The sequence below is a fragment of the Varanus komodoensis genome, unplaced genomic scaffold (genome assembly GCF_004798865.1).
Source record: "Varanus komodoensis strain SLA01 unplaced genomic scaffold, ASM479886v1 scaffold13_3, whole genome shotgun sequence".
In the NCBI taxonomy this organism is placed as follows: domain Eukaryota; kingdom Metazoa; phylum Chordata; class Lepidosauria; order Squamata; family Varanidae; genus Varanus; species Varanus komodoensis.
The window spans coordinates 12531705-12553230 of record NW_025335409.1 but is presented as its reverse complement, the minus strand read 5'-3'; the positions used below and the strand labels follow the sequence as shown (position 1 = coordinate 12553230).

The window sequence follows — 21526 nt, the reverse complement described above, 5'->3', positions numbered from 1 at the left end:
CACTTTGAAAAGATTCTCAGTAGGTGTCAGAAATGGTGAAAGCTGGCTGTCAAGCTGGCTTTGGCAATCTCTGAAAGGGAAAAAAAGGTCAAGGAAAAAAGTCATGGGGAGCCCAAAATGGCTTGCAATCACAGCAGATTGCCTGAACGTTGGGGGTGGGGGGAGCTGTCACTGGTGCCCACCTGGGAGCCACTTAGCAGAAGCAGTGAAGTTTTCTCACGGTCTTGCCAAGGAGCTCAGTAGTTAAGTGCCTGTACCCACAATAGGTAAGTTGCTGTACCCACAATTGACAGAAGCCTTCATAGTACAACAACCTAAACCAATGGGTTGTTGAGGTGGCTTATTGTCTACGAACAAGTCACCCTGGGAAAATGAGACAACCATTGTTTTCTGTGTAGCTTTGGGGTTTTGTGGGAGGTCATCAGATTTCTTAATGAGAAGAGTTATAATGGCAGGTAGACTTTTCTGAATGATAGCTTGTACGTTGACGTTGTCTTATGCCACAATTGTCACAGGAGTGGTTGGTGTATTCTGTGATTACTCTGAGTTCATGTGAGATGAGTAATACTAAAGAAGGCTATAGATAATACTCCTCATGAACCTAGTGTTATACTTTGAACCCCCCCCCCACACACACACACACATTTTTTGCAATGAATGTGCATTCCATGAGAGGTTACTTAGCCGAAGAATAGATGTAGAAAGGGTTTCATGAAAGGAACAGGATAAGAACCACCTGATCATACTTTCACCATATATTTAATGTGATAGGTACTGTTTGAAGTAACTTTAGAAGTTATCAAATCCTCTCCCCCACTGCCCCGTGGTACCATCTTCCCCTAACAATTCCTCAGCAGTCATTGCCATAAGCTAAGCACCTTTTCTTGCATTCCTTAGGCTGTGTTGGTTTGGGGTCAAGAAGAAATCTCAGGGGCTCATGAACTTAGAGCTTTCTAGATCACACCAAAAACCAGTCTTGTTCTGCATCCTGTTCTCAGAGAATTCCTGCCTATAGAGAATTCACAAGAAGGACAGGAGGGTAGTAGCTAATGTTGTTCCATGTAGTGATATTCTGATCCTAAAAGTAGCATATAGTGAAAGGATAAAGCTTTTGATTCTCATTGGGCATCATCCCAGCCAGTCATTGGCTTCCTGCACACAGGCCACACCAGAGGCCTGAAACCATACTCCACCAGAGTATATCTGACAGTGATCTCTTCTTTTCATGAGAAAGTCAACAGTTTTTTCTTTTTTTCACATTCTCTGTCCATCAGTTCCTTAGAGGTCTGCACAACCTGATCCCACCCATCCTTTCTTGCACATCAACCCACTGTTCCTCATTTTCCATAAGGATAAGGCCGTTCTGCAATCTGATCACATGTTTCTCCCACCAGAATGCATTAGCTAGGAAAGTCTTCCCAACAGCAGGCCCCACACAGGTGCAAAGCCCACATGTGTGAATGCATAGATGACCATTCAAAGAACGTCAGTTACTGATAAGCAACCTTACTTTCCTGAGACAGCACAAATTATTATTACCTTGTGGTTCACGGGGGTGAAATGTTAATTCTCATCAGAAGGTAGATAATCTTTCTCCTACCACTGACTAATTCAGACTGAAAATCTCCATTTTTAGATTGGTTCTATCAAAACTGCAGACTACATGGCCATAATACTTGGCCAGATTTTGGACTTGGTTTCCCAAGCTGCAGTTTTTTGTACTACTTAGTCTGATTAAAAGTTGTGGAGAACTTGAAAGCTTGCACAGTCTTGTTTAAATTGGGTGGGTCATGAACATATTGACTGAATGCTGATTTTCATTTTTTTCTCATCAGTTATTTTGTTGTTTATTTTACATATGCAAAATTTGCAAGCACACACCAAATTTGCAGTTCTAGGTTAGCAGGGAATACAATGTAGCTGCACCCTAAAGTGGAGAACCTACATTGAGCAGGAGTGTGGATTAGATGATCTCTGATAAGGAAAATGATGCCATAAAATATTTTGTATTACATTCTTAAGGCTCCTAGTTTGTATTTGTGCATCTGTTTTCCCCCGTCTTGTTCTTAATGTCTTCTATGTCCTTTGCTTTAGATAAAGTTTAGTTGGAGTTCATGATGGCTCTTGTGTAAAGCGTAACAATTTATTACTGTCAAAATCCTAGGATTTTCCACCATTCATATAGCCTTCTATATGTCATGGAAAAGTACTCCTAAGAAAAAGGCATGTGCATACAAACAAAGAAAATGCACAAGTGTGATGTAGCAGTGCGTAATGGTGAGCAGTTTGCAGTGACACACCATTGTGCAATGCCCCTAGCCCTGAAAAAATTCTGAGAATGCTCACGCTTACTGTTTGGCAAGAACCCAGCTATTGCACACTTTGAAAATACAGTGGTAACTGCTTCCTCAAAGGGCTACATGTTCCTAAAAGGGCCAAAGTTAGCTTGAAAACAAGCTGAATTTGACTATTGGGTAATCCAAAGTACTAAGGACACGATTCCCCCTACTGATTTTCACTTTACTTGGCAGACTGAGACAAGTCCAGTGGCAAATATAGCTCTTAAATCTCCAAAGGTTGACCAGCCCTGTTTTTGAGGATACAGAACTAATAAAAGGAAAAACTTCACACAATACCTAGTTAAACTATGGAATTCACTAGCACAGGGTGTAGTGACGACCACCAACTTAGATTACTTTAAAAAGGGATTGAACAAATTCATGAAGGTTAAGGCTATCAGTGATTAGCAATCATGATAACTATATATTAGGATGCCTCTGAATACCAGATGTTGAAAGGACACAAGCCAAATAGTGTTACTGCATTTACGTAAACAGAACACTAGACTAGTTAGGCCTTTATTCTAATCCAGTATGGCTTTTCTTATAATTTCTTCCTACTGTATCATCATCATTGTGCTTCATTCTAATATGAAGCAGTATCTATCTATCTATCTATCTAGAACACGGCATCCTAACATTTAGCTAATAATAAAACCTCAATTAAAACAATCAGGTCTTAAAACATTGGGAAAATAAAAAGGTTTTGGCCTTGTGACGAAAAGAATAAAGTCACGGTGCCAGGCAAACAAGTCTGGGGAGCAAATTCCACAATTGGAGTACCACTGCAGAGAAGGCCCTTCTCCGGGTAGTCACCCTCCTAATCTCCTTCAGGGAACAATAGATGCTGGGAACAATAGACGGCAAAAGAAGAAGGGGATGGCAGAGAATGAGGTGGCTAGATGGAGTCACTGAAGCAGTTGGTGTGAGCTTAAGTGGACTCCGGGGGATGGTGGAGGACAGGAAGGCCTGGAGGAATGTTGTCCATGGGGTCGTGATGGGTCGGACACGACTTCGCAATTATTAACAACAACAACAACAACAAAAGAAATTTGGAGAGCCAGTCATAGATTTCTCCTATCATGTGTAGCTGACCCTAATAAGTAACTGTTTTTCTGAACCTGCTATGCAATTTGCAGCATCTAGTCATCAAATGGTATATTAGTGTTTCTGAAAAGTACTGTAATCACAGATATATAAGCAGATAATGACATGTGTGGAATATTGGGATTTTAAAACCAACATACTCACCAGCACCACCAATCTATATCTTAGGAGTGAAGAGCAAACTCAAATTCTTGAGTACTGCATGTGTTCTAGTTTTCGATGAGAATTCTTCCCATTTTTGACATGTATGGGATGTATGGGAAATTTGATTTGATAAGCCATATTGTTTTATGGGAACCATGTCTTTAGGCGCATAGAACTGTCTCCATCCATATAAACCCACCTGGACCCTAAGATCCTGCTTCAAGAGCTGCCTTTAAAGGAAGCTAGGAAGGTGGCTATCCAGGGTAGGGCCTTTTCAGTTGTGACACCCATCTTTGAAACAGCTCAGATGTGCACCAGGTGCCTTCTTTGTATGCATGTTGGTGCCAGACTAAAACTTTTTATTCTCTGAGTATTTTAATTTTAATAGTTTTAACTTACACTTAATTTTTAGGGTTTTTTAATTAGTGCATTTTAAAATTTTAATTGTTATTTTTAAGATGTGTCCAAACTGTTAATGTATGTTGTCAAGATGGTTGGTACTCCTGCTGTGCAATAGATGTTTTACTGGTGTTGATGTTTTATTATTGAATTGGTCATTATGTTGTTTTATGTTGCGTTGATTGTTTTATTGTGCAAACCATCCAGAGAGCCATGTGGCTATAGCGACGGTATACAAAAGCATTAACTAAATAAATAAATAAATAAATAAATGTGTTATTGGTTATTTTTGCCTTATTCCTTAACAGATGTCATGGAAAGAAGTTCCACAAATGTGAGAACAGCTTCTCTCACAGGTTTCTGTAGCTGGAGTTGAACTGCTATAGACTTGAAATTTTATATTTCAAAGTACTAGCTGGACTTTTTTGATCAATGATTAAAATGTTACCTCATAATTTATAATGTTTGTATATGTGGCCATGAATTTACAAATTCTCATTTAAAATTAACATGGGATTTGCTCAGATTTGAATAGACTGAGAAATTTCTTTGATAACTACCTGTAGAGTATAAGTTCTGAAAGAAGTCACATGTGGCATTACTAACTCACAATCATTTCTGTGCCCATTTTGTAGTTGTTTTATGCTGGAAGCATCCCTGGAACCAGAGTGGCTCAACTGAAGGCGAAGTATAACACTCTTCATGAAACTTTAGTAAGGTAGGCCATTAGACTTCCTTGTATGACACATGAATACTTATTTCAGAGATAACTAAAAAGATTGATTATGGGTGAATCCCAGTGCTTCCATCAGATGCACATACACTTTTGAACTTGGAGGCTTATGTGCATCCAGTTGATGGACTGAACTATAGTGAAGACAAGCTTTGCTGCTGCTGTGCCTCGGGCTGATATGTTATCTAGATAGCCATTTTCAGGCATCTAGTTCAGGGGTCCTCAAACTTTTTCTAAAGGAGGCCAGTTGACAGGCATCAGCAGTGGGCGCGGGCCGCCAAGGCGGTGCCAGTGGGGGGGCATGGGCTGGTGAGGGGGTGGGGTGCATGCAAGGCAGAGACAGGGGGGCGCACAGGCCAAGGCTCCGGCTTGCTCACAAGGAGATCGTTTTCTCCGAGCTAGTCCAAAACAACCTCCTCACAAGCAAGCCACGTGCCTGGCGAGTGCAAAATCTGTGGGGCGGGCCGGTTAAATGGGCATGGCGAGCTGGATCTGGCCCACAGGCCTTAGTTTGAGGACCCATGATCTAGATCGTGAGTCCTCAAACTACGGCCCGCAGGCTGGTTCTGGCCCTCCATGTCCATTTATCTGGGCCACCCCACAGATTTTGGACTCGCCACGCCTGCACCCGCACCTGCGCCCACCACCGCCCGCCTTGCCATGCGCACTGGGGCAGCGGCTTGCTCACACGGAGATTGTTTTGGACTCGCTCAAAAAAAATAATCTCCGTGTGAGCAAGCCGCTGCCTTGCAGTGTGCGCCCGCTGCTGCCTCGCCGCACACACCTGCCCCTGCCTCACCTCGCCTTGCTGTGTGTGCATGCGCATGTGCCCCACTCCCGCCCCCTCACCAGTCTGCGCCCCCCGCCAGCACCTTTCAACTGGCAGACCCCTGATCTAGATGAAGCTAGGGAGAAAAAAAGACTAGAATCAGCTTAAGACGTTGCCCAGCCTCCTCTTTTCCCTGCCCCTGGCATGCACTTTCTGCCTCTCCAAGAATGCCTCTCCTGCATCCTTTGAGTGTTATTTCTGTGCTGCCTGTAAGAGATGAGGATTTGGCCTTTGGAGTCCCCACTCTGACATTGTGGAACCTCAGTGTTGGGGTCTGAATAATCCTATATCCCTGCAGTCAAAATTAGGAGGTTGTGGGATTGTGCCCTACCTATTTGGGCTGAATACAATGAAAGCTATTTTTGAAACATGTTGAGAACAATAATTCTGATTAAAAGGTAGAAGAGCAATGTAGACAAATACATCATAGATTTCTATAACCTTAGAAGGGAGCATTCATATAAACTATATACCATCTATTTGTGGTTCCTAACATGATTTCTTTTACTCCAGTTTACAGGAATCAGAGATTCAGCTGTTACAGGATGCCAAGCGTTTCACTGCTGTAATAGAGCAGCAGCAGCAAGAACTAGAAAAAGCTGAACAGTTTCCAGAGGGATCCACTTCAGAGTTGTCTAAACTAAGACAGCAGTACCTGAGATACATTAATGAATATAATGCAATTCAAGATCGAGAGTTTGAAATACAGTACAAATTAAATAGGTAGATAATAATTAGAAATGTAGAAACAGAGTGAGTCAGAAGGGGCCTCCTGGGCCATCTAGTCTCACCCCTGGCTCCAGCCCGCTCCACTCATGACATGCCATCAAATCATTATCTTTATTACAAACTAGATAGTGTGTCCTCCAAGACACACATTTTCACAATAGGTGCTTCTGTAAGTTCACAGGAGCCTGGCTCCTACTTTCTTATAAGGAGGACGGTAGGAACCCACTAACTTTACACTAAGAATGTGCTTTGGATTTAACCAGAATCTTTACAAAATTTGGACTAATTCAGAAAGATGTAGGAGTTGTCCAGATGACAGTAGAGCTCCTCCAGAGCAGAACAGATCAGAATCTCAACACACTTAAAGATTCGTGGATTCAGAGGGTCACAAACAGCATGTCTTAAAACATTTTTACGTATCTGCCAGTGTACACTGCTGTTCCTATCCTAATGCGATCCTAACTTTATATACAGTTGAATGTTGCTATTCTTGGTTATATCTTATGTGTATATCACTATCAGACATTCTGCACTGATGGTATTGTGTGTGTACTTGCAGTCTTATCAATAGATGGGTTGCCTTTGTTAGGCGGCAGCATTCCTAATCTTCAGTTTCTGATGTTCACAGTGATATAACACTAAAGTTCACTAGTCATTTTTGGGAAATGACTCCTTTAATTTTAGTTTTTGTGTGGGTCGGTGTATCACAATGAAATATAGGTGTGTCAGGTTAATTCAGAACTGGCTTTCCTGCTATGATCTTTTTCATCAATTTGGTGGCAGAGTGCCCTTCTAAATGATGTATGGATGTTTGTGGAAAGGTGACTTGTATATTTAAGTATTTATAAGATACATGCCTTCAGAATACTTGCTACTTAAGCATCTTATTGAGATCATAAACTGAATTTTCTTTTAAATTATTTCTAGTTTACTAGAAGATAAGAATCTTCTTGAAAAAGAGTATCACAGAATCCCCAAAGCTTCTGTAAGTAAGATGTTCTGAGATGTATATCTATAAAAGATAAACCGATTGTTTCTTCAGCATGTTAAAACCAAGATTTCCTACCTTTCACTGCACTTTGTAGAAGACAATTAAGACTGCAGTCAGATACGTCTCTGGGAGTAAATCCCATTAATGCTCATGGGACTTATATCTGAATAGGCATGCATGGACTTATGCTGTAAATCTCGATGGAAAAAGTGTCTTGTGAAACAATCCTATAGTAATTTCATCAGTTCTCTTCATTTGTCACTGTTAAATATGTTATGGTAAAGTAAACACATTATTCAACTTTCATAAATCTCATATATTATTCCAGAAAAAATGCAGTTCTTTCAACAGCGGCAGCCACAGGCTTCTTTGTTTTTACATTTCTGAAGGAGTGGCTTGCAAGAGTCCTGCTGTATCGGCCTCTCCTGCTACTTCATACCTCTAGCTTCTCGGTCCCATGTCATTCCTCTTCGCTTATACTCCTCACTAGTCAGACCTCATCTGGAATATTGTGTCCAGTTCTGAGCACCAAGATTTAAGAAAGATGCTGAAAAATTAGGAATGGTCCAGAGGAAGGGAACAAAAATGATGGAGGACTTGTAATTACTGCCCTATGAGGAGAGACTGAGAGAACTGGACATGTTGAAGATGGAGGGGGAACATGATATCACTCTATAAGTACCTCAGAGGCTTCTCACTGATACCAGGGTGTAGAAAACAGAATAATCAATTCGAGTTGCAACAACCCAGATTCAGGCTAGATACCGGGAAGAGTGTCTTCACTGTCTGAGCAATATGAAATCAGTTGCCTGGAGAGGTGGTGGGCTCTCCCACTCTAGAAACATTCAAAAATAAACTGGACAGTCATCTGGGTGGGATGGTGTAAATTGGTGTCCTGCAACATTAGGGGATTGGATCTGATGGCCTTCTTGGCCTGTTCCAATTTAACAAGCAGCAGTTCCAATTGTGTGAATTGACAGCATACTGAAGAGCTACCTGGGCCATAGAATCAAATGTCAAATAACCTGTATGCCTATAGAACAATTCTTGTAATATACTTGCCAAAATGACACTATTTGAACATTGATCTAGTTAGCAGAATACCAACACAAGCATGAGATAACTGTACTTTTTTTTAAGGAAGCAGAGAAGAAAATGAAAGCTTTGAGAGAAAGCTGTGAAGAGATTCGCAGAGAAACAACACATCGGAGGCAAGAAATTAGAGCACTGAAAGAAGATCTGTCATCAAGGCAAAAACATCTCACTAAGGATCAGAAAGAACTTGATGAACTCTTTCGGAAGCAAGAAGAAATAAAAGTAACAAAGGGCTAAATGCCTAAGTCTCTGTTCCCATGCACCTGTTTAAAGGGTTATTTCCCATGTCTATTGTTCCTTATTCATTTGGCATGTGTGTATACAGAAACCAGAAAGAGCTGTTTTCCATGGACTTTTTCAGTACATTTCTCTCTGGTTGCCTTCAGTCATTAGAGTGAGGCAACCTGAATGCTAATTCTGTTGTATTTCATAAAACATAACACTATATAGACTAATATTGATATTTTTATCACTAGGATGAGCTAGTCCGTCTCCAAGCCATTCCTATTCAGCTCGGAAAGGATATGGAGAAATTAAACCGCAGAATCCAGTACGTTTTTTCTTGCTCTCTGTTTGACAAGTGTGATGCTTATCCTTAGCAGTCAAGTGCATGGTCCAGTTAAGCCAACTGCCATGTGCTTGAATGCAGTTCTTGAACTCAAGCCAACTCAGATACTTAACATAGGATAGGCTGAAGTTCCCCTTGCTGTGATAAGGAAGCAGGTGAGCATATTATCTTCCATCACACTTGTAATATAACATGTTATGTGATGTTCTCCACAGGTATTTGCATTCAGGTGCTGGTTCTTGTTTCCATGCAAAGGTGTTTTTAGTTTTTGTGAAGGGGGTTTCTCTGAGGTTGGTGGTAAAAAACTTCAAACTATGTTTTAAAAGGGACTTGGGAATCAGAAGTGCTCCAGAACATAATTAGAATTATTTTTAAAATTTGTCTTCGTTGCTTACTGCCGTTATGTTTTCCATCTTTTCTTTAAAGGCCATCAAAGCTAATATGCCGTACTCCTCGGCTCCTGAGGTTGACAAAAATACATCTGGTGCCTATATAGCCTAATACTGACACACAGCCATTTATACATACTTTGTTAACTACTATAGCAAGCCTTTTTATCATGAGGGTTAACATCTGCGGTGGTGGTAATGCAGCAGGGAGACCATTTGTACCCATGCCAAAAGGCTACGTCATCTGATACAATGACAATCCAACAGAGAACAGTGGAAACCTGGGAAGGAAAGTTTCCTCATGACTGGATGTTCTGGAATCTCAATAAAACACAGTAACTTGATTGAGAAGCAAAGGTCATGCTCCTATGATGCAAAGTTCTTTCCAATATGCAAGAGATTTAAGGCTAATCGTAAGGCTAATCGTATTGCTATGCACTCTGCACTTTCCCACACTGATGAGAGATTCCAGAGGCAGCACTACCTGCTTTTGCTACTTTTGGATGAGAAAGTGCTAATGATTTAAGGCATCTTTGTAATATTTCCTGTATTTGTAAAGGGAATACAGTTCTACTGCAGAACATCCCAGAACAATGTGGACTGCTCTCAAGGGTACATATCCAATTTTGGCTAACCCTCTGTTCTTTTTCATGGCGAAGTTCCTCTTACATAATCACCTAGCAGACCCTTGAGATCTGCCACACCCTTACCTTTTCCATTCAGAAAACATTCACAACTCTTAAGAAACAAATTATTTTGCCACAACCATCAGCACTTCTTCACAGTGAGCAAACCAGTCAATTTACAACAGTATTGTTTTTTTTACCATTCTTGTCCCAAAGTGTGGCTTTTATAAGGGGACATTCTTACCGCTTTGTAGGCAGGGGTGAAGCTCCCAAGCACTTCTGTACCTGCAGGATTTTTCCTGTAGCCTGAAGTAAGGTTAGAGGCTAATATTGTACCCAAATTATCTATCGATCTGTAATGTAGAAGTATTACTGAACATACCAACTTTTTGTGTGTTCTGAGGTGAAGGAGCTGGGTCCTTTTATTCTCTATTTATTTGAAACGTGTTTTCTTTAAATTTCACCCTCCCCATCCACTGTACTTAGTGCTCATTTTCCTAGGAAACAAATGATTAGATTCAAAGCACATTGAATCTGAGATGGAAAATATAAGTCTGCTAAGATCTTTGTTGTGGAATCTTCCCCACTTTACTTTCGAATATATGAGCCACAGATGAGGTGCTACCTGGTTGCAGCATCGGGACGTGCAGTAAACCTTGTGGAGCAGGGGCTGCAGTGCAGCCTTGCATGACTTTCTTTTGATACTGTGGTTTTGAAATGGGCAGCTGGGTCTAATTCCAAATTTTCAGTTGGGTTTTTCTAAGAATACAGAAGGCAAATAAAATTACACAGGAAGTGAACAATGTGGGCTTTTTTATTCATACCAAAATCTACCACTGTCCACAGTGAGTTAGAGAAGAAGAAAAAAACTGCGCAGGAAGGAATGCAAGAAGTACTTGAGACTGTTAGAAAACTAGAGGCTAAATCTGAAGAGTTAATGGAGGAAAAGGAAGATGTAATGAAGGAAGTGGATGGAAAAAAGGCCTTGCTGGAGAGTAAAGAACGAGAATTCATCACTTTTACAAAGATGCATGAGATGAACAAAGAAAATGAAGGAAGTGGCATAGCAGAAAGGTGCGTTTTGTATACCTGGGCTATATTTATTGATTTATTATTAAACATTTGTATCCTACCTTTCCATTAGAAAGCCCTCAAGGAGGTTTGTAAGATAACATTTGAAAAGAACCATCCTTTCTTGAAAGGACACATTTTAATTGATTGTTGAAAAGCAAGCTGTAAGAAGGAACATCGTACAGACTACATCAGGGTGGGCAACTTCTAGTCCTTGTTGTTTTGATGTTTTGATTTACAACTCCCATCAGCCCTAGCCAACATAATCATAAGAAGGCAAGATGGGCCTCCATGGGCAGGAAGTTTTAGATTCTGCATGAAGCAATGGAAAATCCCTTCTTGTTACAAATAAACAGTTGTTTGGAAACAGTCAGGAGGATCTCTCTTGAGTGCTTTTAGTGCCCATTAAGATCATAGGCAAAGGCTGCTCTTAAAAACATTTGGGGCAGAAGTGAGAAACTGCAGCCACATTATTTCCCTGGAATTGCTCTGTGGCCCAGATGACCTCAGACAGTGGGGGTTTGCTTCTGATGATGTCAGGTCCCTGGCTAAAGCTTCAGCCAGGGCTCTTTCAAGAGGTACATCAGTCAAGGAGCTGGTCACACTTGTCCTCCACCTTCTCTCCATGGGAAAGGTGCAGGATGAGCAGTGAGTGTTCAGCTGGTGCTTTCAGGGGGTGCCTGACCCCAATGCATGTGAGCGGCTTCAGTAGCTCAGTCAGAGCTTATTCTCACAGCAAATGTCTGTGAGAAGGCTGGGGGCTTATACGCGTAGAAAGGCTGTCTCTGAAGCTGGATCTGTGTCTCTGTTGACAGTGCAGCTTCTCTTCTGAAACAAATAATATGCAAAATAATTTTCTGTAGGCTAGATAAGGCAAAGAGCCATGGTATGAGGTTAGGGAGTTGGAACTCAGGATCAGAGGTGTTCTCTGAGACTTCCGGCCAGATGTCTTTACAGTAGGCCTGCTCAGCTTTCCATTCTGTGGGAATGGGGTTGCTGAGGAATCCAAGTCCTCCTTTGAAGACGTTTCACCTGGGCTTGGCCAGTGGCCTCACAGCAGTGCAGGCAAAGGACAGGCAGAATGTTCTTGGCTGGCTGAGTCTGTGCAGGAAAGATGAATAATACTTTGCGGACACTTCCGGGTGCCAAGTGAGCCCTGACCTTGGGATTCTGCCAGTTCCTCTAAGCCCTAGCTTAGAATTAATGGGGTACTCAATTGGTTTCCCAGCCGTCTCCCTTTTGAGAGATGCTAGGCAAGGGGGCCTGCCTGTGTCCCTCTAGGCAGATTAGGCTGTTCCATGGACTGGAGGTTCTCTCTTCTCCACTGGCTCTTAGGTTAGACTGAGAGTAAGTTACTGGCCCAAAGTCACCAAGTAAGTTTCATGGCTGAGTCAGGGCTAGATCTCCCGAGCCCCACTCTAGATCCACTACACCATACTAGCTTTCTTTTTCTTGTCTAAAACACACACAGGATTTTGCCTTTAATCTCAGTATGACAAAATTCTTTTTTTGTTGCTATACATGTTACAGATGCCTCTATGAACACTAGTACAGTAACTGTTTTTGAAGATGGTATTCTTTAGTTGCCACATAAATATTTTGATTGCTGCCCAGCAAAGTTTTTCTTCCTGATTACCTTGCTTATTTGAATGTATTTATTGCTATAATTTATATTCCACCCAAACGTAGGCACCTGGACAGTTTTGTGATGTGGTGGCACTTGGCCTGCAGATGTCCTCTGCAGGGTGCTCAGTTGCAGTGTCCTGTGACTTGGTCTTTTGTTTAAGCAGAGGCCTCTTGGACCTGAATAACATGAAGTCAGTATTGCCTGGCTGAGCGGGTCACTCCAGGCTGACTGTAACAAATACAGTAACAAAACACGTCACACTGCTAGAAAAAAACAGGGCCGATGTGATTGTTCTTTGTTTATTCCTCTTCCATGCCCAGGATTTCTTTTCTTTTATACAACTCTTCTCTGCACTTATCTAGGGGTATTTTAGAAATGGGTTTCCGCAACTGTGCTGTGGCAAAGCAAAAACTGCACGATACTCTGAGTCGAATGCAGAGAGAGAGAGACCGAGACTTCAGAAACTTTAAAAAGATGGAGATGCAATTAAAAATAGCTCAGGAGAGCTTGGAGCAAGTTAGAGCACATTACCAGAGAATTCAATTAGAGGTCTGTATGAAGATACTTGATTGGTGATGTTTCTGGGAAAAGGCAGGGCTGGGAAAGGGGAAAGAGGCATAGCCATCTAGGCAACCCTGGGGGGCCCTATTCACCCTGCAGGCCTGAGATTCAACACAACTGATTTTACCTAAAGTGACTTAAAAATGGTAGGTTGTGTCAATGCATTACTCTCACAGATCATTTTTTAAAAAATATAATTGGATGATGATGATGGCGTTGGCCAGGGTGGCGTGGTGTTTTTCCCACAGTGAGTGTTGGACTGGGCATCCAGGAGCTCGCTGGGAGACTCTGGGCCAGTCACTCACTCTCAGACTACTCTTCCTCAGAGTGGAGAATTATGTAAGCCAACTTGGGTTCCTTGCAAGAGGAAAAAAGTAGGATGTAAATATAATGTAGTAATAACAATAGCCAAAGCTCCCTGGGCTGTTGACAAAATTACAAATTATAAAATACAAACTAATCATAGAATAGTAGAGTTGAAAGGGGCCATCAGGTGCAACCCCCCACTCAGTGCAGGAGTTCAAGTTAAACCATCCCTCCCAGGAGGCTGTCCAGTTGCAGCTTGATTGCCTCTAGTGTGGGAGAGCCCACAACCTCCCTAGCTAATTGGTTCCATTGTTGTACTACTTTTTCCTGATATGAAGCTGAAATCTGACTTCCAGAAACTTGAGCCCATTATTCTGTGACCTGCACTCTGGAATGGTTGAGAAGAGATCTTGTCCTTCCTCTTTGTGACAGCCTTTCGGGTACTTGTATAGTGCTGTCATTATCTCTGCTCAGTTTTCCCAAGAGTAAACATGCCCAGTTCTTCCAATCTCTCCTCACAGGGCTTTGTTTCCAGTCCTTGGATCATCCTTGTTGCCCTTTCCAGCTTGCCTTTGTCTTTCTTCAACTGTGGTTCCCAGAACTGGACACAATACTCCGGATAGGGCCTAACCAGTGCTGAGTAAAGGGCAACCTGTACTTTACGAGATTTGGAAGTGACACTTCCATTAATGCAGCATTTGCCCTTTTTGCAGCCACATAACATTGTTGACTCATATTCAGCTTGTGATCTACAAACTATTGCAAGATCCTTCTCACTTGTAGTATTGTTGGCACAAATCTCTTGTAACTATGCATGTGGTTTCTTTTTCTTAGGTGCAGAATTTGGCATTTGACCCTGTTTAATGTCATTCTGTTGTTTTCAGCCCAGTGCTCCAGCCTATCAGGATCACCTTAAATCTTGTTTCTGTCTTCCAGGTTTTTAGTTATTCCACCCAGTCTTGTGGCATCTGCTGATCTGATATTTGTTCCTTACTAATAAAACATAATAAAATTTTAATATACAACATTCAACACATTTCAAACAGCTAAGCAATTTCAATAAAACACTAGAGCTGATACAGACTGCTGACGTATATAGGATTTCAGTAAAGGTGTTAAAGAAGTCACATGCCTTCTCTTCCAAACCAACACTCCTTTTAGATTTGAGTTCCTCCTCATCTGCCTTACTTTACTAGCAGTGGTTGGGTTCCTTTGATTTTCTGCTGCACTATTGCAGTGTAATATTATCAGTTATTTGGAGTGGTATATTGTTAAGACATTCTTCGTGCTTCTATAAAGTCCTATGCTCAATGCTCTTCAAAGGTTTGCCATGCTGGATGCCTGCTTCACAAATGTGCCTTTCCCTTTCCCATAAATGAGTTACTCTTTTCCATAAATGAGTATTTCTCTTTCCCATATAGTTTCCAAATGCTGCCCTACAACATGAAATGCTACAGCATGTGTTCCCTTGTGGGAAGTGTATGAATAAGCAAAGAATCAGGAAACTGAAATGGACGGAAATACATCTCCCCTACGTGATACTCATTTCAGCCAGTGATTTCGTGTCAGCAGAGTAACAAATGCTGAATTTCCTTGTGAAACTGCTTACTCTACAGTTATATCCTTTTATATGTAAGCATTTTCAAATTCAAGAGATTTGTGAGTAACGCTACTTGGGGTACAATTGCTACAATTGAGCCAAAAATCCAATAATGTCCTTGTGGAAGAGCAGAGAAGAACACTTTCCTGCTTGTTGAAAGAAAATAATAGAATCACAGAATACTAGAGTTGGAAGGGGACCATAAGGCCATTGAGTCCAATCTCCAGCTCAATGCAAGACTCCAAGGTAAAGCATTCCTGACAGATGGCTGTCCAACTGCCCTCTGGAATGCCTCCAGTGTGGGAGAGCCCATGGCCTCCCTAGGGAATTGGTTGCATTGCTGTAGTGCGCTAAGTCAGGAAGTTCTTCCTGATGTCCAGCTGGAATCTAGCTTCCTGTAACTTGAGTTCATTATTCCATGTACTGCACTTGGGTTTGATGAAGAAGACAGATAAGTGGCCCTCCTCAGTGTGGCAGCCTTTCCAATATTTGAAAAATTCTATTAAATCTCCCCTCAGTCTTCTCTTCTCCAGGATACACACCCAGTTTTTTTCAATCTCTCATAGGGTCTCCAGTTCCCTGATTATCTTTGTTGCCCTCCTATTTCCAGTCTGTCTGCATCCTTCTTGAAATGTGATGCCCAGAACTGGGCACAGTACTCAAGATGGGGGTCTAACTCATGCCAAACAGAGAGGAATTGAAATTCCTCTCAATTTCAATTGTGATGTGGAAGCTATACTTCCATTAATGAAGCCCAAAATAGCATTTGCTTGTTTTGCAACTGCATCACATTATTGGTTCATATTCAGCTTCTGATTTCTAGTAATTCCAAGATCCTTCTCACTTGTAGTAATGCTGAGCCAACTATTCCCCATCTTGTAACTCTGCATGTGGTTTTATTTTCTTACATGTAGAACTTGGTATTCAGCCCTAGTGAATTTCATGCAGTTGCTTTCAGCCCAGTGCTCCGGCCTGTCAAGACCACTTTGATTTTATTTCTGCCTTCCAGTGCATTAGCTATCCTATGCAGTTTTGTGCCATCTGCAAATCCAATCAGCATTCCCTGCACCCCTTTCTCCAAGTCATTCATAAAAATGTTGAAGAGCATTGGCCCCAGGACCAAGCCCTGTGGTGCCCCACTCATTACCTCAACCTAGTCTGAGAAGATGCCACTGGGAAGCATTCTTTGAGACTGATTTTACAGTTTATAAACACTTTGAAAGTGCTCCATGTTTTCTTTTCTCCTAAGGACAAACTGCATTATGTTAAATGCGTAGCCGGATGGTGGTGGTTTTCTTGACCAAAAATAAGCACCCAGGCCCTGATCTGGGTTGGGACTATTGCATATGGAGAGAGGAGGTGTAATCCTCCCCTTCCCAGCTGTTTTCCACCTGAAATCCCCTCTCCCACTCTTAGCCCCACAGTTAAAAGAAGAAACAAACCTATTGTCATTTCAGCCATCACAGTTTAAGTGATGCCAACCAACATACATATCCCTAGGTGTTGTTGTACCAGTAGCATTACAGCATTACTGAACTTTAAAAAAAATGTTATTGGATGTTTCAAAACAAAGCAACAAAAGTGAAGAGGAACAGAATCAAATAAAATATGAGTTTTCTTAAATACAATTGAACAAAAATAGTATTATCCATAATATTACACACCAGTGAAATATACTCCTGTGTATGACATACATATACTATCTATTGGTAAAGGTGTTTATGCATAAACAAAAGGAAAGTTAGCCCAAATATATATTTGTCCATTTCTAAATTATGTCTAAAGGTCACCCTTTCAAAAATCAAGTTTCCTTAAATCCTGCTTGTTTTAAATCCTTAAAACAATAATCCATTGTTTTATTAGAAAGTGGTCATTTATCCTTCTGGTGTTGTAGTACTGGTCTTTTAACTGTCAAAAGGGCATGGAAAATCCATTTGCCTTGCATTAAATTTCAAGAGATGGGTTGATAGAGCCATCATCATGGGTCTCATGTGCATCATTGACTATTAAAGAACTTTCCTTCACGAAATTACCATTATTGCCTCCTTCCAAATGGAAGTAACCACTGAGCATTACCAAAACATATAAATAAGAGAGGTATTAGATATATGCCACCTCCAACAAAAGTCCTTATCAAAAAGCTAATCAAAACAACATTTATGCTGAATTAAATGTATCTTAGTATCCATGATTCCTGCTAAAATAGATGACGCAATTGACTGGGCAAAATGGGTTGCCCCATTCAGTTATTTCATTCTCGCCTAAAGCCCTGTATATGGTATTTATTCACTGATAATAAATATTTCTATAAGTAGATTGTCGGCCATTAGAGCTGTTCAGCCTCAGTCAGTACTTCCAATAACTGGAGTGGCTCTGCAACTGTGAAAGCAAAAAGACTGAATCTAGAGCCTAACAAATATTTCAATGGTATATATTGCCTGTCAGTCCTAGTTGGCAGTTTGTAATTAGCGTGCAACATAAAAAAAAAGGCAAAAAATTGTGATAAGGACCTATTACTGATCCAAAGTAAAAACCAGCCTGCCCATCCAAGTCTGCCAAACAATTTTTTTTGCCAATCTTTAAGTCCATATTTTCCCACAGAATTAATTTTATATTTGAAAATAAATCAAATTGCAGTGGCATGCAATTATGTGCCATACATCTGTAACTGTAACAGGTATCCTGTCTGTTTTGGTATGCCAAGAGTCCAGTGCAATCAATTTGGGAAAAGGATTGAAACAAGAAGATTCCAGAAGTGACCAAGGAATAAAATCTAGTTTGAGTGGAAAAGATCAAAATCTTGTACTTATCAACAGGAGGCCCCAGTGATACAAGGAAAGATCAGAGGAGCCAGATCTACGCCATTTAATTTGAAGTTGCATTCTTTTCAAGGATTTTTGTGGCATAGTGGAACTCCATTAAATTTATAAAATGAATCAAAGCATTAAGTTTCTGAAAGTACTTGCCAGTGATAAATAAAGGAATACTACAGAGGACATAAATAATTTGAGGTGTTGCATTATATCATTATAGAACATGGCATGTCAGCAGCACTTTGGCTATTGTGAGTCAGGCTTATCTTAGCTTTAGTGTAGGATGAATGTTAATAGCTCGCAGAGTCCCACTGAACTTAGAATGACTATTTCAGACTACTTAGGTTCAAGTTGCAGCTACAATAAGTAAGTCAACTTGTGTTGGTTGTTTTTCAGAACGTGGCCTTAAACCCTTGTTCAGGAAGCTCAGAAGCATTGCTCTAAGCAATTGAAATCATTAAATCTTATTTTTAACTCCATGAATATTTAAGAAAGACACTTTAAAATGCTACCCATATTTTAAAAATGCAATTTCCTTTGATTGTATATGTTAATTTTATGTGTGTTTTTCCACAGATAGATGCTATTCCTAAAGATGATGGGACACTATTAGAAAGACGCAAGGAGCTCCAGAAAGAAGTTGAAAATGCTAAGAGGAATCTGACCCAAGAGGTAGGTGATTACTGTTCTTTATTCAATGCTTTTCTAGCTAGTTGTCATACCAGGATGTTTGTCAGACTTTGATTTAAACTTCTTCCTATAGGTATTAATTAGATAGTTACAAAATAATTTCCTTTGTTTCGAAAAAATACTCCTATCCTGAGAAACTCGCTTCTTATTATCTTTTTTTAAACAATTCTTAATATAATGTTGTTTGAAGTAGGTAGGTGTAGCTGGCACATACCTGTGCCACAAACCCCCTGCTAAGACTAAATTGCTCCTTGTTTACACTAAATGCCACCACCATTCCTGTTTTCCTTTCATTCCCGACTGGGAGGATTGCAGAGGTATGAGCTAATGATCTGCCTGGATTAGGTGCCTGTTCACGCAAGCCCTCCCCTCGGTCCGTGTCCTGCTTCCTCCTCATAGGCATGAATCCAAAGACTTGACTAGTGCTGCTAAGTGGTCATGGTTCTTGCTCAGAAAGCCTACATTCAAAATCTTCAATCTGAAAGTGAGAAACATGCCTACTGAAGGGAAGATCAAAAAACACAAGAAGGAAAGCAGAAAGAGTTTAAAAGAAATTGAAACCATTACAGGAATTTAGCTGACTTGCACTGAACTAGAAGCCACTGATTTGCACATAGAGAATGCTAGGAAGGATGCTGCATACCTCATCCTTGCCTGGAAGGGGTGCCTGGGCTTGAGAGCGACAGCAGACCCCAATGCCCAAGAAACAAAAAAGTCCATTTTATGAGGTTTGGCTAGAGGGGGCTTTGATGAACAGCCACCATTGAATTAGGCAATGGCTAAAGCCGCCTAGGCAGCAAGATGCTGGTTCTCTCCTGGCAAGAGAGAAAGGCTGTTAATTAAAAAACAAGGGCTGTTTTGTGCAGCTCTGCCTGAAGGGTTATTTCCAAAAGCCATTCCTGTTTGTGGATTCAAAAGCCCAGAGAAAGGGTGACAGAGATGCATACACTGAGGTGACAGCCTCAGCTATTTATGAGGCTTTGTCAGGTTGCAAGGGATCGTGACAGTAGACTTTCATGCACAGAGTGCAAATCAGTCACACCAAACATGCAATAGCTCAGGGGGACTGTGTATGAACGGTCATTATGTTTTGCCCTCCATTATGCGCAGGTGTAGAACTGGCAGGATGGCAGCCCCCTTTTCAATTACTTGATAAAATTGCAGGTCCATCCAGTCAGTAACCTGCAGGCACTAATCCCAGTTTTAGTCCCACAAGCTTTCTGCATCTGACCTGCAGAATAATGCAAGTTACAGAATTTAGCACTTGTGATGGGTGCAGAATTCCCTTATTTATTAAATTTTCCAGCTTCAGAGGACGGCAGCAAGGGACACTGGCCAAGGCCTCACCCTTGAAAGGAGTCTGCTGCCAATCTTCAGAGCCCCCGGCCCTGTTCCTTACTCCTGATGGCTGTTGACCTGCCTGTCTGAGCATGCAAGCAGTTACACTGAGGAGCAGCCTGCCTTTACCCTCTCCTCCCCCTCTTGGCAATTGTGGCTGAAGAGGATGGGTAGCAGTGGCAGAGGTAAAGAGGAGGTAAGGTCTCACTGAAGGCATCTTTCCAAATTCCCCAACCTCTGCCCTTCTGAAAAGGACCTGGAACTCACGCTTCACATCCATTTGTCTGCTACATTAGACATTGTTGTTCCTTTGCTCTGTGAATATAATGAGTTAATTTACCAATTCCCTGGTCTTTTCTCTTGGTATTTTCAATCTAGAAAACTTCAACAGATGCCGAAGTAAGAATGCTTGAACAGTGTATTGCTGAAGAAGACCAGCTTTTTAAAGCTCAGGAACATTTCAGAGAGGACGTTGCCAACTTGATACGTATGATTCAGCTAAAGGCTGATGAGAGGGAACAGAAGTCAAAGGATTGTTTAAAAGCCCAGGTAAGAAGAATCCAGTGGATGGCTGGTCTGTTACATTAGATACTATTACTTACCTGGACTTTCCAGGTGTCTGTATACTTCAGCCTTAGCCATAGTTTGTGGCCTTTATACTTCAATAATTGGCAAGTGGTACAAAGGCTTCGTTGTATCAAAACCACTGGCAAATCTATACTTGTATATGACATAATTATTTTTCTTCCTCTCCTGCACCACATTCAATGGGAAAATACAAGAATTAGGACTGTGTTCTGAAGTTGGGTAAGTTATCTTCACTGCCTGTTTGTCCCAAGATGTTGCTAGTTTTAATGGGTGTCTATTAAAGATGTTTTCTCTTTATGAGAGGCAAGAGCTCTTGGAAATGAGGTGGTGGCTCACTCGCTTGGAGATCTCCCAGTGAGTCCAAAACCATCTCCGAGCGAGCAAGCCACCACCTCCCCCCACAGCACTGCGAGAGAAGTGGTGAACGTGCGCGTACGGGAGGCAGGCGGTGGCACTGGCTTGCTCACTCAGAGACCGTCTCTGAGCGAGCAAGCTACCACCTCCCCCCTGCCCCCAGTGCCGTGAGGCAGCGTGCTGGTGGCGAATGTTGGCGCAGGCCGGATGGATGGCTGTGGTGGGCCAGATTCGTCCCACGGGCCATAGCTTGAGGACCCATGGTCTAGAACTAGATCACATCATTTACAACTGTGATTCCTTGAACAGTGATTGCTTGAAAGCTGTACCATATTTGTTGTATTTATAATTCTTTCTGCCTCCAGCAACTCAAATATGTGCCCTCCTCATTTTAGCCTCACAACAACTCTATGAAGTCGGTTAGGTTGATTGCTAACAATGGGCCCATACAAAACTCAGGGTTAAGAAATGGGGTTTACTGACATTACTGACATTTTAAGTCATTAATTTCTTGTCAGGAGGTGGAGTAGGAACTGAGAGAAGAAGGTTTGGCAGTCAGCTGAAATGCTTAAATTGTTAGAGGAGGTACTGATGATAGTTGTAAACTTCTTCCACTTTCTTCAATTCAT

The 21526-nt window shown here is 41.4% G+C and overlaps 1 protein-coding gene across 4 annotated transcripts in view; it reads left to right on the top strand.

Moving 5' to 3' along the window:
* The window catches only part of CCDC146 (coiled-coil domain containing 146), a 73445-nt gene that overhangs the window by 37211 nt on the left and 14708 nt on the right, over window positions 1-21526 (top strand). For 2 of the 4 annotated variants that reach the window (XM_044423199.1, XM_044423198.1), the window contains exons 3-11: window positions 4625-4707; window positions 6065-6274; window positions 7208-7265; window positions 8412-8588; window positions 8843-8916; window positions 10796-11023; window positions 13010-13196; window positions 18504-18599; window positions 20334-20504. In XM_044423199.1, coding sequence (XP_044279134.1) covers window positions 4625-4707; window positions 6065-6274; window positions 7208-7265; window positions 8412-8588; window positions 8843-8916; window positions 10796-11023; window positions 13010-13196; window positions 18504-18599; window positions 20334-20504 — 1284 coding nt within the window. The remainder of the gene's footprint in view (window positions 1-4624; window positions 4708-6064; window positions 6275-7207; window positions 7266-8411; window positions 8589-8842; window positions 8917-10795; window positions 11024-13009; window positions 13197-18503; window positions 18600-20333; window positions 20505-21526) is intronic. The other 2 variants (XM_044423200.1, XM_044423202.1) reach the window with 2 other exon arrangements.